The sequence below is a fragment of the Buteo buteo genome, chromosome 31, assembly GCF_964188355.1.
Source record: "Buteo buteo chromosome 31, bButBut1.hap1.1, whole genome shotgun sequence".
NCBI lineage: Eukaryota > Metazoa > Chordata > Aves > Accipitriformes > Accipitridae > Buteo > Buteo buteo.
In genome coordinates, this window is record NC_134201.1 from 650,812 (window position 1) to 661,468 (window position 10,657).

Sequence of the window (10,657 nt, forward strand, 5' to 3'; positions counted from 1 at the left end):
GGGTGGGGGGCAGGTGGCTGTTGGGGTGGGAAGAGCTGCCTTGTGCATTGGGATGGTGAGTGACCCAGCTGGTCTGGAACTGGGCACCCACAGCCTTGTGCAGTCCATGGGGATAGAAGGGACCCCTCCACTGATCTGGGGACAGCCTGGAGGGGAGAGGGCTCCTACCCCAGTACATGTGATTTGGCCCAGGTAGGGGGTTCCCCCAGACCTGCAGTGCTGGGGTTTGGCACTCTCCTGACCCATCCCATGCTGGTGTTTGAAGGTGCTGTGGAGGTGAGGCTGGTGAATGGTGGCAGTCACTGTGCTGGAAGAGTGGAGGTGAAACACAATGGCGAGTGGGGGACTGTATGTGATGACGGCTGGAGCATGAACAATGCGGCAGTGGTTTGTAAGCAGCTGGGCTGTGGGTCTGCTGTTGAAGCTCATAAGGAAGCACACTTTGGGGCAGGACCTGGCCCCATTTGGATGGATGATGTTGGCTGTAAAGGCACTGAGTCTGCCCTGTCTGACTGCAGACACAGAGGATGGGGTAAAAATTACTGTGACCACAGTGAGGATGCTGGAGTGACGTGTTCAGGTAAGGAGACATCCTGCTGCCTACCTCTGGATCTGGGATGGGGGAAGGGACTGTGGCTGTGCCGTCAGGTAGCAACAAGTGGACACCAGAGCAGGGCCTGGCGATACTTGTCTAACTGCCAAGCTGGGACTGTCATTGCTGATGTCCCCAGTCCTTGGGGAAGGCCCAGAGGGATCCTACCCCAGGGTGATCTGACCTTGCCAGAGTGTCTCAGTCACCCTCAGTCAGTGTCTTGGACTGCAGATGAATCCTCCATCCCTTCCCCGGGGTGTCCATTGGGCTTCATCGATCTCCACCCATTCTGCCAGTTTGCAGCCAACTATGCTGAGGGTCCCTGTGCTGGAAACACCCAGGGGCACTTACTCGGCACTCCACGCCTTGGAGGAACGGCATGAGATGGCTGATCCTCCTGGGTCATTCCCCTTTGTAGACATGGTTACCTCACCTGAATCAAATGGGCTTTTCAGAGAGGATGAGTGCTGGGCCCTGGGGAATGGAGCAGGGTGGCCACAAAGCCCTTCGCTGCCTGTGCCCAGGGCTTGGCTGTGTGGACCAGCATTTGCAAGGGTTAGGGGCTTGGCAGCTGCTTGACCCTGGCTGCTCCCTCCTGCATCACCACAGTCACAGGCTGGCACTGGGATATATCCCTGGGGCTGTGACAGCCCTGTAGGGGCATAGCCGCATGTAGGCAGCACTGACCCACTGCCCAAGCCCTCCTGCCTGCCCATGGTTCCCCACACTGCCCCATGACACAGGGTCTTTGGCAGCAGTTACTGACCCTCCTCTGTGCCTGCTGTTCTCGGAGAGCTGGCATGGGCCCAGTGGGAGTCTCCTGCCCCTCTGTCTCGCCATCCATCTGGGTTGTGAACACCTCCAGGCAGAGCACTGTGTCCCTGGCTGAGGACACCCTCCCCACGAGCAGACGTCAGAGGGATGTTCACAGGCACCAGGCATGATAGCAGCTGCCCCGTTTCTCTGCTCTGTGACATCTTCCACCTAAAATGAACCTTCCAACACCCCAGGAACACCCCTGGGATCAGAGGGTGCTTCTGGTTGCATCAGGGTGATGGTCCTGCCTGGCCCCAAGCTGTACAGGGGCTGAGCAGGCTGCAGCAGTCATTATCATCTGGGCCAGTTCTCCTGGATCCAAACTGCTCACATTACTGCAGTGCTGGAGGGACCATGCCAGGCTGCTCAGGGGACCTTGTGTGCAGCAGTTTGTCTGAGCAGTACCTGTGGCTGTGAGTCTGTGACAGACATGCACCCTCAAGTGCTCTGATGGTGTAGAGATGGGGTGCGTGGGGGTCTGGATGTGCCTGTGTCACCAACACTCCCCCAACAACTTCCTCTGGGATGTGCAATGCGGAGTTTGGTCACAGCTTGCTGGGAGGTGATGTAGGGCATGGGCATTTCACTGTCAGAGGGCTCTGGGAACTCCCAGGTTTTATGGTTTTTTTCCAGGATTTGTCCGGCTGGTGGAAGGGAAGAGCCACTGCTCAGGACGTGTGGAGATCCATGACGGGGACCAGTGGAAAACTGTTTGTGATTCACATTTTAGTCCCAAAGCTGCTGATGTGGTCTGCAGGGATTTGCAGTGCGGCGTGGCCCTGCCTGTCGCTGGGCCAGCTCACTCTGGAGAAGGGGTCAGTCCCATCTGGGATGGAGAGCTGCAGTGTGTGGGGAATGAATCCCGCCTCATGTTCTGCCGCAGAGGTTCCTCCAGGGACCAGCCCTGCACCCATGCGAACAGCGCTGTTGTCACCTGCACACGTAAGGACTCAGGGAGGTGTTGAACACCAGGGCTGTGCCAGGGGTTGGGGAACAGAGCAAGGACCGTGCTGGGCCAGGTGTGAGGACAGGAGGGATGATGGCATTGTCTGCAGCATGAAAATAGTGCAGAAGGAGAAGAAAGGCATGCTGTCCCTCTGGACTCTCTGCCTGCTACTGCGGGTACACGAGCACCAATCCACCCTCTCTCCTCCTCCTCTGTCCCCAGAATACACAAGATTCAGGCTGGTGAACGGCAGCACAGCGTGTGCAGGGAGGGTAGAGGTCCAGGTGTCAGAGACCTGGGGGACCCTCTGTGCCTCCCACTGGGATCTCTTGGATGCCCACGTTCTCTGTCATCAACTCAACTGTGGGTTTGCTGAGTCCATTCCTGGAGGAGAGCATTTTGGGAGAGGGACTGGCCCTGTCTGGAGAGACTCATTCCACTGTGACGGGACAGAATCCCACCTGGGACAGTGCCCAGTGATCACCCTGGGAGCCTCACCATGCTCCCACGGGAACAACGCTGCTGTCGTTTGCTCAGGTGAGTGCTGGAAAAATGCTGCATTAACTCCATTTGCCCTTTGTGTGTGATGTGGCCACGCAAACCAGGGATCCCACGACAGTGCAAGGCTGAATTTCTCCCTGGAGAAACCCTGGCTTCCCCAGGAGCCATCTGGAGGGCTTTGCCTGCTTAGAGTGACAGCTCTACTTTGGTAGAGCTGAGGGATGAACGGAGGCAGGCATCTGCCCCCAGGGCAGTGGCTTAGGTCCTAGGACCACCACCAGGCCAGGGCTCCTCCATTCTCCTACTGTGGGACAAGCCCAGGACAGGGCTGCAGGGCTGTGCTCCATCTCTCTGGCTGCAGACAACTGCATCCCATCCCCAGAGAGAGTTCTGCAGAGCCCCTTCCCACCACCCAGGCAGCAGGTGCCTGGGTGCCCCAACAGCATCAGACCTGAGTGTGAGCTGCAGAGAGGGCCCGGGTTTTGCCCTCACTTCTCATCAGCAAAAGGCTCAATCTTGTCATGTTTGGTCAGAAAATCCCCCCTCGCCCTGCTCCCTAAAGGGAGCTGTGGCATCTCTGCTCTCCCCAGGCTCAGCCGGCTTTGCATCCCTGCGGCTGGTGGGTGGAGGGAGCCGGTGCGACGGACGAGTGGAGATCTTCCAGAATGGGACGTGGGGCAGAGTCCTGGACGACCAGTGGGACTTGCAGGAGGCCAGCGTGGTGTGCCGGCAGCTGCGGTGCGGAGAGGCAGGGACAGCCTACAACCCCCCGAAGCCTCAGAGAGGGATGGGTCCCGTGGGGCTGCGAGGGGTCCAGTGTGCAGGGCACGAGGCCAACCTGGCCCTCTGCAACACCTCCCTGCCCAAGAGTGCACCATCAGCAGGGGTTGCAGAGGACGTGGGAGTCATTTGCTGGGGTGAGCGGCGCTGCACGGGCCCCCCAGGTGATGGGGTGGGTGGGCAGCCGGCCCCTGACAGCAACTGGGGTTTCTGCCCACTACAGGGAGCCGGAGGGTCCGGCTGGTGAACGGGTCTGGGCGCTGTGCTGGGAGAGTGGAGGTCTACTACCAGGGCATCTGGGGGACTGTCTGTGACGATGGCTGGGACCTGTCTGATGCCGCCGTCGTTTGCCACCAGCTGGGCTGTGGAGGGGCAGTGGAGGCAGCCGGCTCTGCTCAGTTTGGGGCAGGCTCCGGGCAGATCTGGCTGGATGGCGTCAACTGCTCTGGGGCCGAAGCTGCTCTCTGGGACTGTCCTGCCAGGCCCTGGGGGCAGCACAACTGCGGGCACAAAGAGGACGCGGGAGTCATCTGCTCAGGTCTGTGGTGGGAGCTGTAGTGGGAGCCTGGCTCTTGCAGAGGCCAGGACACAAGGAGAGACAGGCATGGCCAAGGCTGTCCCTGGCTGCCTCTGAGCTCCTGCCCGAGCATGTCCTGTGGACACCCATGCACGGGTACCGCCAGTCCCACTGCGGGTCCCTGGGGATCTCAGTCGTCCCCAAGGGTTAGCAGGAAGGACGGGGTGTCTGTCCATCAGGGGCTTCTCTCTGCCCTTGGGTGCAAGGGGGACGTGCTGGCCCTGGCCCTACCCAGCTGTGGGTGTGGGGGGTGCAGAAGTGTCCTGGCTCCCACTGCCCCAGACCAGCCTGTTCCCCCTTGGTGCCTTTCCTCCCAGAGTTGGCGGCCCTGAGGCTGGAAAACAGTGATGGCTGTTCCGGGCGCCTGCAGGTTTTCTACAATGGGACATGGGGAAGCATTTGCTCCAACTCGATGACTCTCACCACGGTGTCTCTGGCATGCAAGGAGCTGGGCTGCGGGGATGGAGGATCCCTGGAAACACAGCTGCCTTTTGGAAGGGTATCTGGCCCTACCTGGCTGGATTACGTGCAGTGCGGGGAGAAAACCAGCTCCTTCTGGCAGTGTTCCTCTGCTCCCTGGAACCCACAGTCATGTGAAGACCTGCGAGAGGAGACCCACATCACCTGTAATGGTAACTCTGAGCCACCTGGGCACCCCAGTGCCACCCCAGCTCCTGTTCCCTGCTGGGTATGGCCAAACGTAGAGAAAGAGCTTGGAGGGGCTTTTCCTTTCCATGTCAGTCCCTTCTGCTGCTGGTGGCAGAAAAGTGATCAAAGCCACACACGTCCAGCAGCAGTTGCCAGCAGCACCTTGGGGAGGCAGAAGCATCTCCAGGTGAGGTCTCAGAAGAGACCAGACAGGGTTCAGGAGAGCCTCCCCTCCACAGACACGCTCCTGCTGCTCTGTTAAACAGGGACCTTTTGGGGCTGAGCAGTCGGGGTCCCCCCACAGTCCTGTGCTTGTCCCCTCAATGACCAGGGTTCAGTTGCTGCCGTGATCGAGATGGCAGAGGGAGGCACAAGCAGAGCTCAGCCCTGCTCTCTTCTGCACGATCTCCCAAACCAGCCCTTTCACCACAGTGTTTCCTTCTTCAGGGAGATGCCCAGAAACGCCCTCGATCCCGCTGTCCCCGTGCCCCAACTCCACGAGCTGCACAGGTAGGGAGCTGCTCCTCTGTGGATGCTTCTTGTCTGGCAGGGCTCTGCCTGCTGTCTCCGTGCCACGGGAGGTCTTTGCCTTCTCCAGACAGGGAGAAGATTCGTGCCGTGGGAGGTGAGGACAGGTGCTCGGGCAGAGTGGAGGTCTGGCACCGTGGCTCTTGGGGGACGGTGTGCGACGACTCCTGGGACATGCGGGATGCCGAGGTGGCGTGCAGGCAGCTGGGCTGTGGCCCCGCGGTGTCTGCCCTGCATGAGGCTGCGTTTGGGGAGGGGACGGGCCCCATCTGGCTGGAGCAGGTGGAGTGCCGTGGGACAGAGCCGTCTCTGCAGGACTGCTGGGCCCGGCCTGGGGATGGCGGTGCTTGCCGGCACAAGGAAGATGCTGCTGTGAACTGCTCAGGTGAGTGGCAGGGCTGGGACCCCTTGCTCAGGGGGAAGGCCTTTTGCCCCCTTGGTCCTGGCATGGCCCGTAACCTCCCAAGAGGAAGAACATTTCTGCGGAGTGCAGGAGCCTGGTGCCAAGTGGGGAGCAGCCTCGGTGGAACTGGATGTCTTCTGGCCATTGCCCATGGGGCCCTGCAGCCCCAGGGATATCCCCTGGGCTGCCTGTGCCATCCTACCTGCCACCCTATCCCAGCCTCTCTTTCTAGCACCGCAGGAGAGGCAATTTGGGTGGGATGTGTCAGGGACATCCACAGACACACACACGGTGTGTTGGGGGAGAGGGTCCCCGCTACCCGCACACCCACCCTCTCAGCCCAGCTCTCCTTTTCCTCCTCTGCAGCTACACCCAGGACAGCAGCAGTCCCACCCCGAGCAGGTAACTTGTCTTCCCCCCCTCTGCTGGGTATCCCCAGGGCAAGACTGTGACCCACAGCTGGGTGGAAGGGGCTCCTTGCTGGGGTGTGAAACTCCCAGGAGAAGGCACTGGTCTGGTGGTGAGGGGGGTAGGGAAGGTTGTCATTTACTCATCGGGGTAGAAGCTTCTCCATCGCTCATGCCTGGGGCCCTCCACCCCCTGCTGCCTTGTGTGATGGGGGTCAGGAATGGTGCTTTTCCTACCTCACCCAGGCCTGGTGCTGGCCTTTCCATATTCTTGCCCACACAGATTCTCCCCGGGGCCGTCTGAGTGGCAGCGGGAGAGTCTCAATGCCCGTCATCATCTGCATCATCCTGGGGGCCCTTCTCTGCCTGCTCCTGGCCCTCCTGGCTGGGCAAGCACTGAGCACCAGGGCTGGGCGCAGAGGTTGGTCTTTCCACAGCGGTCCCAGGAGGAGATACCTGTGGGAAGGGCTGCGGGGTGTCAGTGAGGGGCACAGGCAGAGTTGGGGGTTGAGACCGTGTGCTGCCACCTGTCCCATGCACCACCCCATTGAGTGCCTGGCTGTGGGGCACCAGCAGCAAGGGGTGGAGAGAGCCCAGAGGCGGGGGGAGGTAGTGATGGGGTGAGGAGAGAAATGGCAGAGCGGGGCTGGGAGAGATGTGAGCAGGGGGGAGATGGCCAAGGCTGGCAATGCTCTGGGTAGTGCTGGGGGGGACTCTGGGACAAGGGAGATGATGGGAGGAGTGCAGGGCAGAAGGGTCTATCCCCGTGGTGTCAGGCCCCCAGGCTGTCCCCTCTGCCCAGTCCTGCCCACCCACTGGCTGCTCTAGACCCGTGGGGCAGACAGGGGAAAGCTCCAGGTGGAAGAAACATGGGAGCTGCTCCAGGGTCAGACAAGGGGTGCATGACCCTGGGGCCAGAGGGGCATGAGCGCTGTCTCCGATGGGATGATGCGAGGGTGATGCTGCCCCAGATGATCTCCACGGCGATGTTGCCCTCACTGGGGATGTGGCAGCTGTGCCTGGACAGTGCAGTGGGGCTGTGCCGTTGGGCCAGTCCTGGGCTGGCCCAAGAAACAGGTTTGGGGCAGCGCAGTGTGATCCCATTGCCCCTCTGCCTGTCCCTCTGCCAGCCCTACCTCTGTCCCCAGGCTCCAGGAGTGCTCAGGAGCCCTTCCCTGAGGCCCTGTACGAGGAGATTGGTTACAGCCCGGTGTGGGAGAAGCAGGCGAGGTTTGGTCACTCAGGTGGGTGTGGGTCCTCCCTGGAGGCACATCTGCAGGACCCTTTCCCCTGGCCCCAACCCCGGGCTGATTCCCTGAAGCCCCCCAGCCCATGGTCCTTGTGACACTGGGGCCACGTGGTCTGTGGGGAGACCATCCAGGTCCTGGGCCTGGAAGGGGAGCTTTCTCCCAAATAAACAGCTTTGCCTGTCCCAGCGGGACAGCCCCTCTCTTCCTGCCCCTGCACCCCAAGTGACAGCCACGGAGTGAGGGAAGGGGCTGTCCTAGGGCAGCTCTGGGAGCACCTTTGAGACAGGGTTTGCCCCAGGGAGGCAGGGTGATTTCCCAGCCCTCCTCCCCACGCAGCCCCAGCTCTGTGGGTCCCCCTTCCCCAGCAGCACTGACCACGAGCCAGGTCAGTGGGGCTCACTTCATAACAGCCACTGTGCATCTCTGCAGGCTCCTATTCAGAGGAGTCCCTGACCCAGCTGCAGCCCTACCCTGGGGTCAGCGAGGAGGAGGATGGTCTGGGCTCAGCACCAGGTAACAGAGGCAAGAAGGAGTTGATCTCCCTGAAGACCTGTGATGGACAGAGGTGTCACTCAGTGTCACCGCTGGAGATGGGGAGGACATGGGGGTCACCTGTGGTGCTGCCAATACCCGTGTCTCAGCCCTGTGTCCCTGTGCATTGTCGCTCTGCTCTGCAGGATGTATCTTCTCACTGTAGCCAGCTCCCCTCTCTTTTCAGATGTTCTTGTCCCACCCAGAGGTGACCCAGCAGATGGTTATGATGATGCCAGGGAGGTTTCTGATCCCGTGGAGGATGTTGCCCCTGGGCAGGGAGAGAGGGAAATGCCCAGGGAGCCAGAGGAGGGAGCAGAGCCCAAGGATGCACCCAGAGGTGAGAGGGAAATTTAGCACTGCTGGTTCCTGGGGTGCCACCCCTGGTGCCACCCAAGTCACTGCTGTCCTGAGACCCCAGCCTCCTGTCCCAGGAGTTTTCCTTGGAGTGTCTAGGGGTAGGAGAAGGAGCTGAATGTGGTGAGGAGCAGGGAGGAAGATGATCTACAGACCCCATGGGCCAAACTGCATTGTCCTGCCTTGCTGCTTGCAGGGGCCAGCCCGCGCTCCTGGAGAAGTGCTGGGGTCCCTGGAGCTGAAGGAGACACGTGGCCCCTGTCCCTGGAGAGCATGGGCTATGATGATGCTGAAGAGGTGTCTCTGGCACATCCCCCTGAGGACACAACGGCTGTGACACCGGAGCTCTGTGCACAACAGTCCCAGAGCCCCAGGCCATGAGAGCCCATCCCTGCTGTGCAGCTGGGTGCAGCCAGGAGGGAGAAGAGGTCTGTGGAGCTGGGAGAGCCGTGAGCACCTGGGAACCATGTCCCTTGGCCCATGGGCAACAGAAACCGCCTGGAGTTTCCTCTATTTTTATTCCCATTTTTATGCTGTGCATCATCTTTGTTCTCAATAAAAGTCTCTGGGGGCTTTGACCTGGAGCTGGTGCTTGCCTGCCCAAGTGTGAGAGCATCTTCCTGACGCTGATCAGGAGGAGCAGAGAACAAAGTCATGGAGGTGGGGAAATGGGCATGTCTCAGGGACAGTCTCAGCAGTCTTGGGGTCAGGCTGTGGAGCAGCGAGAGCCCATGGTCCCTGGAGAATAATCCTGCTGACAGAGACATTTCCATCCTACTGGCCACAGGCAGTTTCTAGTCAAAATGGCTCTCTGGTAGGTCCCATGATGCACCGCAGTGGGAGCACCCATTTCCTCACTCTAGGGTTTCCCAGCTGCTCTTTGCTCCAGGCAGGTCCTGGGCCATGCTGGTCCCACAGTGCAGAGGCCATGACAGAGCTGTCGTGTCAGGGTAAGCCCTGGGCTGTGGCCCCACAGAAGTGAGCCCTGAGGTGGCCGCAGTGCCCTGAACACCCCAGCCAGCCTCAGGGGGGAAGATGGCCCATGGATTACCTCCCACCATGGTTAGGAGGCAGCTCTGCTCCCCACTGCCCCAGCACAGGCTGCAGAGCCGCTTTCTGGGACACACGGGGATGGGATTCCCTCTCCTCATGCTCTGCCAGGACCCCAGTCTCCATGGGCTGCTCCTGCTGCCTTGGGCCCTTGCAGACCCTGAGCACTCTTGTCAAGGCCCTGAGCTACCTTCTTCCTGAGCAGAGGCTGTAAGGCCCCACGGCAGCCCTGGGACCCCCTCCTCCTGCTCTCCTCCAGCCCCCACCCCTGCCCTCCTGCTGCCTAACCAGGGATGTCAGTTTGGATTCGTGTCAGGGCGGTACTTGTGTGCAGGTACAAGAGGGATGGGAACAGGTGGGATGGGGACACCTTTCCCCCAGCACTGTTGGAGGGCTGGAAGGATGGAGAAAACATCCCCAGGAGATGTGTGCTGCAGCCAGAAGCCATGGTCCCGTCCCTGGCCTGGAGAAGGGCTCATCTGGGAGGATGCCCATGTGGGCACATTTCCATGGCCGAGGAGATTTTGTGTCCTGCCCCTAAAAGAGGCACTGCTGGGAGCTGAGCCAGGGTTCCTCTCCCTCGGCTGTGGCTTTCACCTGCCCCAGCACCCATGGGCAGAGAAACCTCTTATGCAGGAACCAGGCGGGGAGAAGGGTTTGACACCTGGGCAGGACCTGGTGCCCAAACTGCTCTCCCTGGTCCTGCTGGTGGGTCTCCACACCCCTCTGGCACTTCCCAAAGGGCTCCTCTGCTGCGGGCTGGAAGGTGCATTGGCTTTCTGTGGCAGGGTTCCCTGCAGTGCTGGAGCTCAGTACTGCTGCAGGCAGCAGGATCTGGCCCTAGAGGAGAAACAGGGAGGAGGCGGCTGTCACCAACATCCTCTCCCACTTCAGCATTGCCCCATTCCCTGCCGGGAGCTCCTCCACCCCTGGAGTGATCCTGGAGGGATCTGGGAGAAGCCCAGACACACACATCCCTCGAGCCCCATACCCCAGAGCCTTTCTGCTGGCAGACCCCATGGGAGAGCAGTGTTCCCAGGGTGAGAACCCCACGGTGATGAGTGACATACATGGGCACTGCAAACACAGCCTCCATCCCCTGGAAAACTCCTGTGGGGGCAAGCTCCAGCCCTGCCTCTCAGAGAAGTAAGGTATAAAAGTGAAGTAAAGAAGGGGGGAGCGTTATCTTCTGAACGCGGGATGGTGGGGGCTATGGGCAGTATGGACACTGACGTGTATACTCAAGGAGCCCCAAGTGGGGACTGGGGAGA

At 60.6% G+C, this 10,657-nt stretch overlaps 1 protein-coding gene across 1 annotated transcript; it reads left to right on the forward strand.

Moving 5' to 3' along the window:
- The first annotated feature begins 463 nt into the window (after positions 1-463).
- Positions 464-8,789, forward strand: LOC142026098 (antigen WC1.1-like). The gene is given in 14 exon segments (XM_075018934.1): positions 464-580; positions 2,042-2,350; positions 2,577-2,891; positions 3,446-3,772; positions 3,859-4,173; positions 4,530-4,844; positions 5,308-5,370; positions 5,459-5,773; positions 6,158-6,193; positions 6,482-6,619; positions 7,347-7,442; positions 7,878-7,961; positions 8,167-8,319; positions 8,533-8,789. Coding segments are annotated over 14 exon segments (2,835 nt in total). The 5' UTR covers positions 464-468.
- Positions 8,790-10,657: the final 1,868 nt, after the last annotated feature.